Source organism: Mustela lutreola, chromosome 17 (assembly GCF_030435805.1).
Source record: "Mustela lutreola isolate mMusLut2 chromosome 17, mMusLut2.pri, whole genome shotgun sequence".
NCBI classification, from domain to species: domain Eukaryota; kingdom Metazoa; phylum Chordata; class Mammalia; order Carnivora; family Mustelidae; genus Mustela; species Mustela lutreola.
Genome location: NC_081306.1, coordinates 8336669 through 8355425, shown reverse-complemented (window position 1 = coordinate 8355425; position 18757 = coordinate 8336669). Strand labels below are relative to the sequence as shown.

General features: G+C 45.6%; 2 protein-coding genes across 2 annotated transcripts in view; one reads left to right on the top strand and one right to left on the bottom strand.

Annotated features, from left to right (window-relative positions):
* Nucleotides 1-123: 123 nt before the first annotated feature.
* Nucleotides 124-17419, bottom strand: GP2 (glycoprotein 2). The gene is made up of 11 exons (XM_059154674.1): nt 17271-17419; nt 15915-16044; nt 12538-12924; nt 11508-11618; nt 9119-9330; nt 8450-8598; nt 7000-7245; nt 5776-5938; nt 4832-4916; nt 3530-3574; nt 124-657 (listed from the first exon to the last, which is right to left on the bottom strand). Exons 2-11 carry the CDS (start codon nt 16015-16017, stop codon nt 599-601), a joined length of 1560 nt encoding a protein of 519 aa, XP_059010657.1. The 5' UTR covers nt 16018-16044; nt 17271-17419; the 3' UTR covers nt 124-598.
* ACSM5 (acyl-CoA synthetase medium chain family member 5) overlaps nt 2999-18757 on the top strand; it is a 110161-nt gene continuing 94402 nt past the window's right edge. The window contains exon 1 of the mRNA XM_059154671.1: nt 2999-3130. Within this exon, the coding sequence (XP_059010654.1) occupies nt 3071-3130 (60 nt within the window). The 5' untranslated portion in view covers nt 2999-3070. The remainder of the gene's footprint in view (nt 3131-18757) is intronic.

Below are 18757 nucleotides of genomic sequence, written 5' to 3'. Positions count from 1 at the left end.
GTAGGCAGGGGAGCAATGGGAACCAGTCTTCCCTGGGAGTAGAATCTCCAGAAGTGGACCCTTAACAACTCATTCTCATGGCCACTACTGAGACCATGTTGGAAATACATCAGAGGACACAGGTTAAAGGAAGGATCAGTCTGTTCAGTTCATCAGCAGTTAGAACAAGGTATACTTGGGAAGGAACCATGAAAGGTGTCTTTTTAACAAGCTCATCCCCTTTCTCCTGCCTCCACCCCACAGTGATACAGCTCGTCTACTCTGGAGTTACAGAGTAACACATGATAACGTTTCTGGTAAAGGCTGGGGCCACAGAAGCACAGAGCAAGTCTGGCTCCAAAATCCTGCTAATAAATGAGGAAATCAGGCCAGGCCAGGCCAACAGGGCCCCCACCATGAGAAAAAGAGGACTATAAAGGCACAGAGAGTGTTGAACAAGGGGATCTTTTCCCTTTCCCCAAACCTAGACTCTTCCAGAGTCTAAACACCAAGACTGTCTATGTGATTTGGAGAGAGAACCGGGATAGCCGATGGGTGACTGGAAGCCATCACCAGAGGGAAGAACATGAGCTTCAAGGCTAGATGCTTGGCTGAGCTCTTAGAACAGCCCAGCCAGGAGGACAGGCAGGAGAACCATGGGCCAAGCCCCCAGGAACCCTGAAATATAAGAGAGATGTCTGTCAAGTGTTGGCCTTTGGAACTCAGCAGCCAAAGCAAGCTAGCCCCTCTATACTTTGCCTTACTAAGTATCCTTAATATCCGTTCTAGGTTATAACCCCTGGGAAGTGGCAAAGGGGTCATGTGGTCATAGCTATCTAATCATCAAACACTTTTTCATATTACTTTGGGTATATTGGAAGGCAATTATCCCCCATCCTCCTTTGCAGGTAGGTGAGATCACATGATTGAATCTGGCCAGTGGAATGTGGGTAAAAATCATATATGCCATTTCTAGACCTGGTCCTTAAAACCTCCTGCAGAATTTTCCATACTCTGATCACCCACCATCTAGGGGTCAGATGCCAAGGATCTGGCAGAATACTTGCTGGGGACAATGGAGTTTCCGGAGTTACCAGAAGATCAGAGCCTGACTTCCTTATGACTGCAAAGCACAGAACTACATCCCCCAATGATTTAGTGGGACATAAACTATTGTGTAAAGGCACAGAAAGGTGAGGATTGTCTGTCATAGCAGCTAATATTACCTATGCTGACTAACACTAAAGATGGAGAAGGACACAGATGTTTAAAAGCCTCCGAGACCTGACTTATTGGCTTAGAATCCCAGCTCTAGGGGTAGCTGGGTGGCTCAGTCAGTTAAGCGTCTGCCTTTGTCTCAGGTCATTATCTCAGGGTCCTGGGACCAAGCTCTAGGTCAGGCTCCCTGCTCAGCAGGGAGTCTGCTTCCCTCGCTTTTTGCCCCTTCCCCTCACTTGTGCACTCTCTTTTTCTCTGTCAAATGAATAAAATCTTTAAAAAAAAAAAAAGAGGGGGGGAGAAGAAGAAGAATCCCAGCTCTACAACCAGTTGTGCAGGCCCAGGTAAGTTACTGAGCCTCACCATGGCTGAGTTTATCTGTATGCAAAATTGAAAAATCATAAGCAACTAATACCTCATGGGACTTTTGTAAGGCTTAAGTGAGTAAATTCATATCAAACATTTGGAACAGTTCCTGGCACATAATAAACACCATAGAAGTGTCAGTTTTGAATATTAGACTCCAAGATCTGGGAGGGTTGGGAACACATCTCCTCTGAAAATGATCATATACTCAGTGTTAATGAAGGGTGTGGGTCCTGGATGATAGATGCCTTGTACTAGGGGACCTGGGAGAGGCATGTGCACCCCTCCCACCATACTATGAGATTATAACATTTCTCTGTCCCATAAACTTCAGAGTAACTTGCTGATGTTCTAGGAGGAAGTGAAGAATATCATAATTTTCTGAAATATTAGTGTGTGACAACCAGTTTGTATTTATGAAACACAGGTGGTTGTTCAGTTAATTCTAAAACCTCAGACATGTTTGTGGGAGATAGCAAACAAAGAACACCATAAGTGCCCTCTTGTGGCATTCTTATACCGTATGAGATCGCTCCCCTTTTCTTCCAGAAAGCTCCAGAATCCACTGCCCATCCTAGAAACTCTACTGGGAAACTGGGCTGTTCCCAACACTGTGCTAAACTGAAGTACTGGGAGAAGTGTATGAGATGTGATGTCTGCTCTCAAGCTCCTTTTAGTCTGAGCTCTGACTCCTGTCTCTGATGAGCACAGTTTTCTGAGTGTTGTCTGAATATTAGCCCTAAGTGTGGAGGGGCATCTTGACCTTACTTGGAGACTTTTAGGCTGTGAGAATTAAGGATGGAAAGAACGTTTTCATGTCTGGGTTCACCAGTATAGGTCATGTGTGTGTTGGGAAGAGGGGGCATTAAAATCTTAGTAGCATTGCTTTCCCTTTGGTCCAAAACACATTTTTTGGATTGGTCTCCCTGTTAAATTCCAGGTCACCCACCAAAACACCATTCAGATGTTGCCACCTGCTAAAATTCTTGCCTGACCTTACCAGGTACAGTTCATTAGCCTTCTGTGTGCTCCTGCCACACTATCTACTTGCTTGCGATTTGCTTCTATGACTATCTCATTTTTGCAACTCTTGTTCATTCTGCCTGTAGGGCTTGTTCCTTTATTATTTGCAAACCTGGCCCCTTTTTCTCATTGCATTCAAATATCACCTCCTCTGAACATTTTTCTGGCCATTTACCCATTCTGATAATTATTTTTCCTTCTTGCCTTATAAATAGAACCATCAAACATTGGTTCAGGACATGGCCACCCAGAATAAAGATTACATTTTCCAGCTTCCTTTGCAGCCAGGTGTGACTAAACTTTGGCCAGTGAGATAAGTGGAAGTATAAGGTGTCAGCTTCTAGGAATGTTCCTTAACACTCTGACTTTTTCCATATTCCCTCCATCCTGCTGACTAGAGATGAAGATTGGAGCTCTGGCTTCCATCTTGGAGCAGGAGGATGAAGAAGGTGGAGGGGAGAGCTTAAAAGAACTTGGATTCTTGATGACCTTGTGGTGCCACCCCAGGATCCCCAGATTGCTTGTCTTTGGACTTCATTTACATGTGAGTAAAATAAACTACTATCTTTTTAAAGACACTATTACCCATGCTGATAACTTTCTAACACATCACTCTCTTTTCTAAATTATCTTGTTAACTTTTAATTGACTGTTTCCCACACTGTAACATAAGCTCCCTGAGGGCAGGCACCTGGTCTGTGCTGTTTAAATCTTCACCATCTAAACAATGTCTGGCAAACAGTGGGCACCCAATAAGTATTTATTGTTAAATGACTGGCCCCTGTGCTAGACTTTGAGCATCTCAAGAGCCACACTTGGGACTGATTGATTTCAGTGTCCACAGTCACTAGCACAGGCTAAATCAATGTGCACTGAATTGAGAAGAGGACTAAAAGACGGCAGGGAGGGAGGGTAGTGGGATAGGCAGGAGATAAAAATGTACCTGCAGCGCTGGGGGTTCCATTCACGACGCCAAAAGATGGAGCACCTGGGGACAAGAGCAGAGGTGAAGGTTTCCTCAGTCGTGTGCTGGGGACTGGCACTGTGGCCATAGCTGCTCCAGGTCCTCCTGGACCTGGCCACCACAGCCACTGATCTGGCTGGACCTGGCCACCCTCACTGCTGAGGCATCTGTTATTTCTAAGCCCATTTCATGCATTTGAAACTTAGTTCTTCCAGCACATTTGTGAGGAAAGTATTTGTGTCCCCATTCAACGGAGGAGAAGGCTGAGGCTCAGTTGGCCAAGGAAGGCTAAGTTGACCTTGTTGTTGGTAGTAAAGCTGGAATTTGAACCTCCCATCTATCTGATTCCAAAATAAAATTTCCTAACCCTCCAACAACCCTGTGATAGCACATGAAGCCTCAAGTTGAGGGCTCAGTAAAGAGGCAGGACAACTCCAGACAGAGCCTTCTTTACAAGACAGCCTCAGTTTACTCACCTGGAGAATGGAAGTGGTAATAGTGCTTACCAACTTGGGCTGTTGTGAGCATTCCATGTGATGATGCATATAAATGTTTTGTACGGTGCCAACCCCATGTGTTATTACTGTTACTGTCATTGCTGCTGTTACTAGCATTACTGCGTCCTAATTTCTTTAGGACAAAAAAAGTTGCTTTCATTCTTCTGGGTTTTTTGACTCCTCCATTCTAGTGGTAATAAAAATCAGAACAGTAGTGTTCACCCATGGGCAGGATTGGTTAACATTTGTGGGCAATTATAAAGCTTCCCCTACATCATGCCCCAGAATATTATAACTGGATATTGGAAAACATAGTCATTCACCAGAAAAGAAAGTTGGGTTAGAACCTAGACTTCACCCAAAAGGGGCTGAGGTAAGGGGGCCTGGCAGGAAGAAAAAGGGAAGGGGAATATGCTGTGGAATCAGTCTGAGCTGGGTTCAGTTCTAACTCCAGCTGATCGTGAGCTGAGTGACTTGGGGTGAGCCACTTAATCTCTCCAAGCTTCATTTTCTTGCTGGTAAAATGGACTCAGTCAGGAGAATGAAGTGAGTTGATGGATACTGAGAGCTTAGCCTGGTCTCTAGCGCATAGAGGTTCAGCACAAATGGCAAATGCTATTGTTATTTACCCAAAGAACCTCATGGAAAGGTAGATTCACTGGTGGGGGCTGCAGTGAGGAGGCAAAAAAGGCTCTAAGTTGTTAGGGTGGTGACCCCGGGGCATCTGTGGTTAACTGTCAGCACTTGACCACCTGGCCTTCTTACCCAGAAGTAGGCCACTCACCTTTCCGAGTGATGGGTCCCAAATCTACAACCTGGGCTGGGTTGATAGCCACTACTCCACTGCGACGTTGACTTCTTGAGCAAGACTGTGGGGGATGGAGAGATCTCATTATATCAAAATTTAAAGTCATAGTTTCTATCCAGGATGTCCCTGCAATGGGACAAGAATTTGGCCCAAGAATGGGACCCTATGCACCATGTGCCCCTAACTCTGAGGCTGTGGTTTTCTCAACTTACTGTCAAGTCGTAAGCAGACACGGATTTGACTCCTTTCTACTTATCTCATCCATTCCATCACATCTCCACTCTGATTATAGCTTTCTAATTTGGTACTAATGACTTCACCTCTCTATTACCTTCCTGGTCTTAAAGATTAAAACCAGCATGTCTGTAACACCCAGGTACCTAGTCCACACTCAACAATTGCCAGCTTCTAGAAGGCAGTACCAAACAGGGGCTAAGAGCATGGACACTGGAGTTACCTCCCAGCTCTGATGCTTTCTAGCTGTGTTGCTTTTGGGCAGAAGATCTCTCTTAAGCTCAGTGTCCTCATCTGTACAAGCGGGTTAACAAAAAAATCTACTTAAAGGGTTCTCGTGAGAATTTAATTAAATAAGGCATATGAAAGTTTTAGTGTAATTCCTGACATGGAATAGGCACTTAAAAGTCCACTATTATGAAATCATTCAAAATATGTCTTGTGCCAAGGAAACTTAGTGGGCAGGCTTTTTTGTCTGATCTACTTCCTAGGGACACAATAATTACATCCACATGGGCTTTTTGGAGATTGAATGTCCATCCATTCATCCTTTCCTCTTCCCCTCCCTCCCTCTCTCCCTTTCTTCTTTCCATCCCTCTGTAATTGCAATAAATATATATGGTGAGACAACTAGGTACCAGGCCCCATGTGAAACTCTGAATAGTTCACACTAAAGAGATACTCACTGGCTGGCACTGTTCATTAAGGGAATCGCAGAGATGAATCTCACAATGCAGGAAGACTAGGTCATAATTTCCAGCAAACATGAACATCTGAACTGAGAACCGGCTTTCTGAAGACACCCCATTCTCCTCCACATGGATGGTGGAATCATACTGATTTGGGCAGCTGGGAAGGTGACAGGGGCAAGGGTCTACTTTCAGAACAGCTCAAGGAACCTGAGGCCCTTGGCTGTATCTTTAATCTGCATCCAGTATAAAAACATCATCACAGAGAATTTAAGAATTCCCTGATTCCCTCCATCCTGACATAGACTTTTATTCCCCTGGGCTTCCTTCAAGGTATTTATTTTGTTTGAAACAGAGAGAGAGAGAGAGCGCGCTCATGAGAGGTGGGGAGGGGCAGAGGCAGAAGCAGACTCCCCACTGAACATGGAGCCTGACCTGGGCCTCAATCCCAGGACCCTGAGATCATGATCTGAGCCAAAGGCAGATGCTTAACTGACTGAGCCACGTAGGCGCCCCCTCCAAGACATTTATTCATCAGCCCAGGTTTCAGTTTTGTGGGGTTTGTTCTCCGAGGTGAAATAGACTGCTTCAAATTCCACCCAGACCTACTTTCTAGCTAAATGATCATGAGCAAATGACTTAACCTGTCCGAGACTCCCCTTTTCTGGTCTGTAGAGCAGACAGTAATCTGTACCTCCTGGGGTTGATGTAACCATTTAGTGACACAGTGCATGGCTAAACTCATAACTAAACTCAGTGATACTTACTAGCTAATATTGTTACCATGGTTTGAATCACGATTTATGGATATACATTTTCCCTGTGTTTTTGCCAGTTAGCAATTTCAGCGATATCTTGTCCCATAACACTTGTCATACCGTTTTCATGTTGATTTGTCGGTGTTACCATCTGTATAATAGCCCATCATTACTTAATGGATCCCTGTTTTTGAACTGTGAACCTATTGCCAAGGTTATAAAGGATACTTAAGTAAAAAATAATTGGCATTTCTTTATCTTGCTGACCTATTTTGTATTAATGCTTTAGGCTAAAGTGTCAAGAGTGATACTCCTGGGTCAAAAGTATGGTCGTGATATGTAATGCCAAATTATGTTCCAAAAGAAGTAAGCCAGTTTACACAACTACCAGGCAGGGCCATGGTGATTTTTCTCCCCCGAAAACCTTATTCAGGCCAAAAGATAACCCAGAGTTGCCCGTTACCTGTTTCTGATGATGAAATATTTCACAGGGTCAGTCTTATCTTCAGTAGGTGTGGCATAGCAGTTCCTCAACAACAGGTTAAACCGGGAGGTGTCCCCTCTCTCCAAGATGGCACCCACATAGAGCATAGATTCAACAGCCAGGACAGCTACAGGCCCTTCGTAAGGAGATATATAGTTCTGGTCTTGAAACAGGGCCATTCTGACAGTGAACTCTCCATCCCCATCCACACTGATGTTCAGAGAACTGAGAAGAAGAAAACCGTAAGAGTGGAATCGTTAGGTTCCCACCAGTGAGAACAAAGTAAATCCAGGCCTGCACTTGTGTGAGGCTATGAAAGTGAAGGCACATCTTTGATTCCTAAAGGAATTAGTCAATCACCTATTTAAATCATGCATTTAGTATCTGCTTGGCACTAAACTTGACAGGCAGACAAGTGTGTCTCTGGGATCTCCACCCATTCTCCCTGCCTCACAGATCCCCTGTATCTCCTTCCCTCAGAGAATAACAGTAAATGCACACCTCCATCTTCCCCCTGTACAATGGGATCCAGCCCGTGGGTTCTCATCATTTTTAGTAGCAGATCTCCTCCCTCCTCCAGGGAATCACCCAGTGAAACATTCATTTTAAAAGAGGAATGGCTTTAATTTTTATTTATTATGAAACCTAGAGCCCCAACATAATACAGTCTGAAAACTATTGAACTAGAAAATTACTGGTCCTTTTCATGCTACTCTGAGAGCCCAGGAGGCAGTGGGGGGATGGAAAGGGCACCCTGGAGTTCTGACACAGAAAACCCCCAGCACGTCTTACGGTCTAAATACTGAGGGGTCCATTCCACAAGGCCCTGTTTGGGCACTGTGAGACAGCAGTGACCAAAACAGATGAAAACGTCTTCCAAATGAATCCCCACCCAAATTGCTACTTAGTTCTATTTCTAGTGAATTGGGAGTGCTTTTATCTAATCAAAGCTCATCCCAGCTTAAATCCCACATCTGTGGGGAGGCCTTCCGGCTCCCTCCATCCCCTCCCCACAAAGATTAGATCAGGAACCCTTGCTTCCTGACCCCACAGCACCCTGTGCTTCTTCCACATTGCATTCATCTCACTTGTAAATAGTGATGAAATAATTAGTTGCTTAATTCCTTTCTTCCTCAAGATAAATGAAACTGTGGTGTGTTTTTGTTCTTTAGCATATTTAATTAACATTATTTTATGTTGCTGCATTGCTTCGTAATAATAATCTTTAATACCCACAAAATACTCTATGTCTGCCTTATGCATGCTGAACATTAATCTATGATCAAGAAATATTTGCAGAGTGAATGTTGGAAAGAGTGAGAGCTCCCGTAGGAAGTAGGCAGCAACCTGAGGACATTTTAAGCTTTGCTTGAAGTGGATGTGATCAGTGTCAGGGTTATAGATCAAAGGGCAAGGGTCAGTGCCATACCTTACAATGGGCTGCAGGGCAGTTTGGAGGCTGACTTTCATGTCCAGTGGGTAGGCACACTGGAAATTGATGTTGAGGATGGTGTCTCTGATGATGAACTCATTGGCCACAGAGAGGGTGTTTTTGTAGATGGCATGGGTTCCATTTCTCTTTGGCATAAAAACAAAACCACGTGTATGTTTATGTGTATGCAGCTGTATCTAGAACTCAGGCCTACATGACTGTAAGGTTGATGCTCTCCATCATGCTGCCACCCTGCCTTCTGATCACCAGGAAGAACATGGGCCTCTTCCCTTAGTGGCCCCTGGAGCCTTATGGGAAGGGGACTGAGAATCCCAGATCAAAAACTAGAACAATAATTTTTGGCCTTTGGGGAGAATCAGCAACTACCATGCTTACTCCCATGTTGACCCCTCCCATATCACCCCTAATTAAAATAATCATAATCACAGCTTACATTTATTGAGCTCAAGCAGCAAACCTCTTCTAAGCTCTATATGTGAACCAGCATGTGTACTCTCACATACTACATACACTACTACTCTCACATACTACTAGATACTAGAGGCCCAGAGAGGCTCAGTGATTTGTCCAAGGTTTCACAGCTACTGAGATAGCTCCACAGCCCAACTCCCACCCTCTGGTAGCAGTGGTGTAAACACCATTCACCTCCAGAATGTTTCCACAGGCCCCAGCATGGGTAGGGCTGGTCACGGATATCCAGTTTCTCTCCTCTCTTTGCGTGATACTGCTGCAGTTCCGGTCTCGCAGGTAGGTGATGACATTGTCCCCAAAACCCAGGCCTCTCAGCTGACACTTGTTCAGTGACACCTTGATCTCCTTGGCCCCACAGTCTAGCTGAGGCTGCAAACTGTGGACATCTAAAAAGTTGAGAATGGGGTAGGTGGAGAGTGGACAGGGTTCTGGAAGCAGTGGGCAGAGCCCACATTCCATCCCCTTTGGAAAAGCCATCATATGTACCAGGGAGTGAGGTAAACTAGTAGGAGCCTAGGACCCAGGTGGGATTCACACCCAGATTGTATTGGGTGAGGCTGGCAAAAAAGCCCCTGGTCCAAGATTTCTAGGCATCCTGTGTGCAGGTGTGGACTTTCATGTCTTGGGGATTGGGGATCAGGGTCTCTGGGAATTGGGGTCTCTAGAGAAGCAGAACTACCCTGCATTCCAGACTGGAATCAGGGGTAGACACATACTACTCCTGCTCCCTGGCTTTGTGAAGCCAGCACATCTGATCAGGTTCAGAGCCATTGCATTTCTTTTCTTCTTTTGTTCATTCATATGTTCATTCATTCATTTGGCATTTATTCAACAAATAATACATCTTGAGCATTACTGTCTGCACTGTTCTAGGTACTGAGGATACAGTGTTTGTCAGAACTGACAGAATCCCTACACTTATTTATGGAGCTAACATTCTGATGGGGAGGTAGATAGCAAATGAAGAGAAATACCATTTTGATTGTATTTATGAATGCATTGATTCAAATACATTTACTAACCAACTTCTGTATGTGCAAGGCACATTCAACACAAAAACAAAGAAAACATGGACCCAGGCCATGAGGATTCCTTGGTCTTGTGTCAGAACCAACATGCCAACAGCTTATTAAGATACAGTATGCTAAAAGTACTAACTGAAGTATGTTCTAGGTGCACAGGGAAACACAAGAAGGTATTTCTGGGTCTGTCAGTTAAGTCAGGGAAGGACTCATACAGGGCTGGGAGTTGGTCAGGAGGAGGAGTTTTGCAGGTGCACAGGGCAAGTGAGGGCACCCCTGGCTTAGGAAATAGCAGAGGCAAAAGTGTGGTGATGGAAGAGAGGCTGATTGTTTATGGAGAAGCTAAGTTCAGAGGTGCGGGAACTTAGAATGGGTAGGTGTAGATTGTGAGAGATGGAGAAGTAAGCAAAAGCCAGGTCACAACAGGGTTGTGCCTGGAAGCAATGGGGACTTGTTGAGTAGCCACCAGTGAAGACTTGAGGCAGGCCACCCACCCACCCGGTCAGCTCGGAGGACCTGCCAAGGATACCCTTTGAGTCTTCAGGTACAGAGGAGACATCCTTGAAATCCACCGTCTGATTCTGTGGTTGCCCAAAACCTGGAAAATAACCTGGAGCCTTTGGGGGCTTGTCCACCCAATAAGCAGAGAGCACCTACATGGAGATCAGGATTGTTTCCTTCTAGTCCTGCCCCTCATCCTCACCCTACTCCTGCTAGGCACACCCAAGTACCACCTGGTCCACACTCCAGCCCAGTCTTCAAACATATGCTTGTTCTTGGTCCACTGTCTAGAACACTTTCTTTTCTGTAGGGACTGGGAGTGTGTTCAGAGGAAGGCACTTTTGTGCCAAGGGCAAGAGTCAAACAAAGGCCCTCATTAGAGTCCCAGGAGGGAAGGGAATAATCTTAATGGGAAGTTCATCTAACCCCAGGGCTTAGGGCTTGTTGATGGCATCTTTACCCATAAGTCATGTGCCTCTGCTTGCTTACTTCCTGGCACAAGAACCTTATCACCTTATAAGCCTGCCCATTTGTACTGCTCCGATTTAATTTTTGCAGTTACCCTGTATTGTGGTTATTTGTACTGTAATCTTATTCCCATTTTACAGATGAAGACATTAAGGCTCAGAAAGTCTAGGTGCCTTGACCCAGGCTCCGGAGAGCTACTATGTCACAAATCCAGGACGGGCACAGGAGTCTACCCATGTCCTTCACATGTAGATCTACAGATATTTTAATGCAATTCCCACACCTGCAGAGTCCTCATTGTTAGTACCTTTGTGCCTTAGGGGTCAAACTCACCAACACCATAGCTGCTTTCTCAGGCTGTGCTCCAAAGACTGACTTGGCAATTTGTTTTGTCCCAGCTCTTCCATACTTGCAAATAGCTTTGAGAACCTTCATTCCGTGACCTCAGTTCCATCCCCACTGACTCTGGTCCACACCTTGTCCATACCCTTGGAAAAGGAAAATCCTTCCGTGCTGCCTTGTCTGCTCAGACCAGCATTGTTCCCATTGCTCAGCCCTGCCAAGCCACTCACCAGAGCTGTTGTGGTCCTGTCTGCAGTAACAGTTCCAGGTGCCGTTGAGAAAGCTGCATTCCTCCTCCGGGCGGCAGGTATTCTCACACTTGTCCGTCGCAGTGTAGGGGTCTCCAGGGTGAGGCACAGGGGAAGAGGATCAGGATGCAGAGCAAGGCAGTCTGAGGCCACCAAGGCCAACTCTGTTATTCTACCAGGGCCCAGAACTCCTGCCCAAGGGTGTGCGATACATAGTGGAAGGGTCAAGCATCAAACTCAGATTATCTGACTCCCAGTCCAGTGAAATGAGAACCCAGAGACAGCCGTCCTAATGCTTACTACATGGCAGACACTGTTGGAGCACTTTCAACAAATTAGCTCATTAAGTTCTTACGGTAGGTTTATGAAACTGGGTAGCATAGCGGTTAGGTATATAGATCTTGGAACGAGAGTGTCAGGGTTCATATCCCACCTCTGTCATGTTCCTGCTCTGTAACACTGGGACAGCTGCTTAACCTCTCTCTGCCTCAGACCTCTCATTGGATGTAGTTATATAGTACCCATATCTCATGAGGCTGGTGAAAGCATTAAATGAGTTCATAGTCTAAAAGCACTTTGGCTTGGAGCAGGGACCAGTATGCATTGGCTGTGACTTTTGCCATCATCCATTTTTCTCATATCAGAAAACTAAAGCTCAGAGAGGTAAATTAAACTGCCCAACTAGAATCTAAATCTGAATGAGCCCGAGTTCTTCATATCATGCTACACATATGGATATATGTGTGTGTATGTATGTGTATGGGTACAAATGTATATGCATATGCATATGTATATATCAAGAGAGTTTGACCTCAACTCTGAATTTCTGGCATTACTTGAAATGTTGAAAAGCCTGGCAACCTTGGCTGATATCCCCACTGGGCAGTAACAGGCAGGGGCTGAATCCAGGCTGGTCTGCTTAGTCTCCTGATCTGCTCCACTCACTGCGGATGCCTGGGCTGGTCACCAGGTAGCGCTGCCCCACAGTTGTCCCCAGCTCTCTGCCACTCACCTGTGCAGTACCTCAGATTACATATGGGGGTGCCCTGCAGCCGGTACACGTGGAACTCGCCTGGGCAGGCCTTTACCTGCACCTCAGTCTTCCAGAGACAGCAGTTGCCACTCCAGTGGGCACAAGCAGTGCGGCTGACGATCCCCTCCTCGATGGTAGGGTGTGTCCCATTCAGCCACATGGGAGCCTCTGTTTGGCATCGGAGCACTGGGACACAGGTCTCTGGCAACCTCGCTCCTCCATCTCCCACGAAGCGGTACCAGCCGTTCAAGTTGCTGTCACACAGCTGACCCCATCCTGTGTACTCTGTACTTCGTGATGGTTCATCCAGACGGGTATAATTCTGGCAGGGGTCATAGGAACGGATGTTGGTGAAGTTTCTGTCACCTGGAAAGCAGCAGTGTGCTTCGGTTTACTGCGCATCCTCAGAGCCTACAGGGTTTTAATCCTCCCCTCTCCACACATATACACATGGGCACACACACACTTGTTTTGTTTTGTTTTGTTTTAGAGAGGGAGAGGGCAGGCAGAGGGGGAGAGAGAGAGTCTTAAATAGGCTCCACACCCAGTGCAGAGCCCAACACGGGGCTCAATCTCACAATTTTGGGTCATGACCTGACCTGAGCAGAAATCAAGAGTTGGACGCTTAAGCCACTGAGCCATCCAGACACCCCCTATGCACTCAGTTTCTAATTTTGAATGTGCTTAAGGACACTAATGAGGAAATGAGGCACACAACCCATTCATTACACATTGGCCTCATCCCCTTAGGGTCAGAATAATAATGAGGACTTTGTGTGGTATTTTATAGGCATTAAGAACACCAAGGTCTCCATCCTGCACAGTTTCAAGGGGCATCCTTCACATTGAGCTTGATGCCCTTCTTTTTGGCTCTACAGTTGTGAATTGTTCCCCTGTGCAACCTTATACTGTGGTCCTGTTTGACCATTGTATTATAAATGTAATACAGGCTCCCTGAAAAAACTCAAATGTCATTAAAATGAATAAAGTAGAAATGAGAGTTGTCTTAAGCCCATTCCATCCCTAGAAGTAACTATAAATTTGCTGTATGGTCTTCAAACTCTTTTTTTTTTTTTTTTTAAGATTTTATTTATTTATTTGACACAGAGAAAGAGAGAGATCACAATTAGGCAGAGAGGGAAGCAGGCTCCCCGCTGAGCAGAGAGCCCAGATGTGAGGCTTGATCCCAGGACACTGAGATCATAACCTGAGCCAAAGGTAGAGTCTTAACCCACTGAGCCACTCAGGCGCCCCCTTCAGACTCTTTCTATGCATATGTTTAAAATATAGGGATTTTTAAAAATGGCTTAATGCTGTACAACTTTTTTTGCCCTCACTTACATATTTTACTTACTATATCATAGACATTTCCCCCTTATTAATAGATAATAGATTTAACATAAGATTTCTCAACCTCGGCACTACTGATGTTTGGGGCTGGATAATTCTGTGTTATGGGGGGCTGTCCTATGCATTGCAGGATGTTTAACAGCTTTCCTGGGACCTTCTCACTAGATTCCAGTAGTTCCTTCCTCCTAGAAGTTGTCTCCAGGCATTGCCCAAATCACCCCCAGTAGAGAACCACTGCTCTAACATTTCCAATTTTGCTCATCTCATGGGGCTTTTTAAAAGATTTATTTATTTATTTTTGAGAGAGAAGGAGTTAGAGGAGAGGAGAGGGACAGAGGGAAAGGGAGAGAATCCCAAGTAGACTCCCCACTGAGCACAGAGCCCCATGCGGGGCTCCATCCCACCACTCTGAGATCATGACCAGAGATGAAATCAAGAGTTGGCCTCTTTATTGACTGAGCCACCCAGGAGCTCTTAATCTCTTTTTTTTTTTTTTTTTTTTTTTGGTGGCTTCTTTTAAAGATTTTTTTTATTTATTTGAGTGAGAAAGAGTATGAGAGCACATGAGTTGGAGGGAGGGGCAGAGGGAGAGGGAGAAACCGACTCCCCACTGAGCCAGTAGCCCAATGTGGGGCTTAATTCCAGGACCCTGAGATCATGACCTGAGCAGAAGGCAGGCACTTGACCAACTGAACTACCCAGGTATCCCCATCCCATGGTTTTTAACAGATTAAGGAACTATGATGTGTAGCGAAGCTGAGAATTGAAGGGGGGTGGGTTGGTCAGTCTGGGTTTAAATCTAGTGCCATACCTGCTGGATTTAGGTCATCAATGATGACCTTCACAGGTGGTTTGACTCCCCTGAGACTTGTCAGCAAAACAACACCTGCAAGTAAGTGGTTCCCAAACTCCCTCCATTCCTAAGCCTTGAGTCACAATGTTTTCCACATTTGTGTCCCCTTGTCCAGTTATCTCCTTAATATGTTTCTTTCAATGACTCTCTATAAATTTGTTTCATCTTAAGGAATAATAATCTGTGATACTGTAGGTATGCTGTACTAGTTATATATTTCTAACATACATGAAAAAGTATACCTAGCCATCAAAAAATTCTTCAAGAGTTTGCCATCTTGCTGTAGTCATCTTAGGAGGTATTCCCTGCTTTGGAGAAATAAAACCCCACAGCATTGCTTATAACAATAATAATAAATATAAAATGCCAAACACAGCCCCTGAGGCCTAGTAGGAGCTCAGACTGGTTCTGTTCTCCAGTTCTGATTTACTGAACAGTGTTAGTGCCTGAATTATGGACTAAGTACACACACATGATCACATTCTTGAAATACGTGTTAGAGGGACTTTTTTGAAAAAGATATTTTTAAGCCTTGCTTACGTATGTACTTGTTTTAAGGAAAGGAGTCACTGCACTTGCTGTTCTTGGATTATTTCCCACACACACACTGTGTTTTCCCAAGAGCGGCCATGAACTGGTTCCCCCTTCCTCTTCCCACAGCCCCCTCCACAGGTGTCACAGACAGAAGTTTCAGCCTGATGTTAAGCCCGAGGACCCTTGCTGCAAACATCTAAGATGCCCAGTCCACAGATCTTTGAAAGGATCACCGAGAGATCATTACCTCTGGTCCTTTCTTTTTACAGATGAGTAAAATTTCAGTGGAAGGAGAAGGTGCTTGCCAACGCAAGGGCACAGAGTGACTAGGAGATTCATGTCCCCATGAATCTGGGCTCTCTGAGCTCCACATATTTTGGATATGGGCAGTTACATTAACTGACTCCATGGTCCTTGCAGGGGGGATTTCCTGTTTGACTCTGAGAGATTATGGCTGTATTCTGGCTTCCCTCGTCTTGTACCTCTGGACTTCTAGCTACTGAGTCTTCACTTTAGACATGTCCCTGTTCCCCTTACTGACCCTGAACTGCCTTCTCTGCAATCCCCCACTCCCCAGGTATTATGGGGCATCTAAGATGCCAGGTGAGCAGACACAAACCTTGCTGTTCTGTAGATGCCAGGGTCAGAAGGCAGGAGGCCAAGGCCAGCCACAAGACACAAGAGCGCACCATCCTTTCCATAAGCTGAGACGTGCAGGTCATTCAGCAGCGTGCAGACTCTCCATGCAGCTAGGGGAAAGGGGAGACTCAGATACAGTCAGGGCGACAGAGGTCATTCCTTCTCAGATGAGGGTGAGAAGGGAATTCATATCAGTTCAGCACCATGACTTGTACTCAGCCCTTTGCACATGTTAGCTCATTTAAGGCTGTGAACCGCCCTCCGGGAAAGGTACTATTTTTGCTCCCATTTATGGATGAAGAGGGAGATGGGTCTCAGAGCATATTAATCCCAGAGATATGGACTGAGCTCCTCCTACAAGTAGACACTGGAAGTTAAATAGCTTGCTTAAGGACACAGGCCCATGTTCACAGAAACAGATCCATAATTTCTTTTGTGAAGGGCTGCATTGTTTTAAAGCAGGCATGTCTTGCAGAGAGGAGGTGGGGTGATGAGGGTAAGAGGCTTGCAGAGGGGATGAGGTTGACGGCAAGAGAACCGAAGGCAAGTTTGGAGCTGGCTGACACTGCAGGACATCCTAGAAGGCCTTAGGTTGGTTCTTACTCAAGTAGGGGTTCAGGCACTGAAAGACTGGATGGAGGGGAACTTACAGTGCTATGAATATCTACAGACAAAAGTAACAGCTGCTTTCTCAATGCTTTGCTCAGTGGTGTGTTGGGCACTGTCCTAAGAGACTCCTGAAGTGTCCTAGATGCATACAGATTTCCTGGGAGGGTGGGACCATGTCAGACCGTGCCCACGTTGCTTGCTGCTAGCATGGTGTCTGCCACATAAGGGGTGCTCAGTAAAGATCTGAGTGATAAATGAATAAGTAAATAGGGATGGGGAGGGCAGAAACAAAGAGCTGTGCAGAGTCTGCCAGTAACATTCTCTCTTCTGGCAACTTTCCTCCAATAAGCAAATCTTTGATGGCTTCTTAAAGTCTCCGGAAGACTCAAGTTGAATCTAGAGATCTGTTTCTAGAGAGGATATCATGAATATGTTATGAGAGAGCACCCAGGACTAGTAATTCTAAGGGAAGAGATCCCAAGTGGGGGCCTATGTTCCTGGAGGAGGGACAGAGTGAGGGGGCATCTTTAGACCTGGAGTCGCCAGCAGGTAGCTGGAATCTTGGTTGAGCTGAACGCACAGTGAAATCTGGAGCACTTGACCGGGCTGAAAGTTATTCTGAAAGCTTCCAGAAACAAATAACCCCAGCACATCCAGTGGGTCAAGGGTGGTAGGGAAGCCCCTCAAGATCAAAAGGAAGCCTGCTGGGGCTTGAAATGGTACTTACCTTGGGATAAGAACACAGAGCTGTCCTCTGGTCAGCCGTGGAAAAGCCGGTTCTGCCCCACACTTTTATTGCAGTTTTCCACCCTCGTGGCTCTCCACGATTGGTGCCCAGATAGGACTGGAGTTAATCTCAGGTATATATTGGTCTTGTTGGGCGTAGGTAAGATAAACAATTTACCACAGAAAATAGCGGAAGAATATTCCCCTCCATAAACCAATGAAGTTGGGACCACATTACCAGAAACCAAACACTAATCAAAAGGGAGCTTAAAACCCAAAGGGAAGTGAGAGAAATTAAATAGGCACTTGTTTGTACAATAGATTTCCAACTGTACCTTGTGTTCTTAGCTAATCACCTTAGAACACTTCTGCTTCTGGATGCCACTCCACTTGGGGCTAGTTAGAGCAAGGGAATAAAGAAGGAAGTGGGGGATGGGTGTTCCCTATTTTTAGCCCATAGACTCTACCCACCTTCAGATACTCAGTGTTGTGTCTGGGAAGGGCCAGTTTCATGATGGTGAGTCATGGAATAATAGCAAAGGACAGACCAAGTAAGTGTCAGAATCACCTCTCCTCCAGCACCTCCTAATAGGTGGGCTACCCTAGAGATTGGAAGGTATGGAGTGGAGATGAAGCCAGAGATCTTGGACTTGGAAGTGTCAGGCTTGGACCTGGCTTCCATGGCACGGTATTGTGGCATTAATAAGGGAGTTGAAGCTTTTGCAGAACAAGTGGTCACTGCCTGTCCTGGTTTCTCTGAGACTCCTCAAGGAGCCAAGGCTACTGAAGACAGGGAGCACAGGGGTCTTGGCATTGGTAACACCTTCCAGCAAAACCCCAACCTGAGCAAAATAAAATGCTACAAGCCACCTTCCCTACTCCTAGTACATTTGGAGAAAAAGTCCCTAAATGTGGAACTTATAACCACCACAAATGTAGGATTCCATAATTCATCTGGGCCCACAAAACCATCACTTCCACCTTCCCTCCTCCAGCTCTTCCATTCCAGTCTGAACCATGTGGCTTGAGCTGCCCTGCTAAGGCCCTGTCTTCAAGCATTTTTTCTGCCCCCTTGTCAGTACCTTTTTTGCTGCTTCCTCCAGACACTCTGCCTCTCCCTGACTCCCCTGTGCCACTGTTTTCTTGACTTCGTTCCTCTTTCTCTGTCATTGTCCTCTTCCTTCATGTATCCTTAAGAATGCCAGTAGATCACATTTTTCTTGTCACTCCATATACTCTCACTGGACGGTGTCAAGTTATCTCCTGGTTTCTAGTACCTTTTATAGACTAGTGAGTTTCAAATCTGATCTCCATCCCTGACCAATCCCTTGAACATCTGATCCATCAACCCAGCTGCCTGCCGAACCATCTCTCCTTGGGCCGAGATGCTTGAGGCACTTTCAACTCAGCAGTCTCAAATCTGAAGTCATCCATTCTCCAAATCATCCCCTTTTCACCGCATTGTCTGTCTTAATCCATGGCACTGCT

What these genes read in the sequence shown, in the direction of transcription:
- GP2 (XM_059154674.1), bottom strand. Translation starts at nt 16,017, where the DNA reads ATGACCTGCACGTCTCAGCTTATGGAAAGGATGGTGCGCTCTTGTGTC. An exon ending in GGCATCTACAGAACAGCAAG is followed by an intron (nt 12,925 to 15,914) that starts GTTTGTGTCTGC and finishes GCTGCTTTCCAG; the next exon opens with GTGACAGAAACTTCACCAAC. An exon ending in TGGAACCCCCAGCGCTGCAG is followed by an intron (nt 658 to 3,529) that starts GTACATTTTTAT and finishes CTTATATTTCAG; the next exon opens with GGTTCCTGGGGGCTTGGCCC.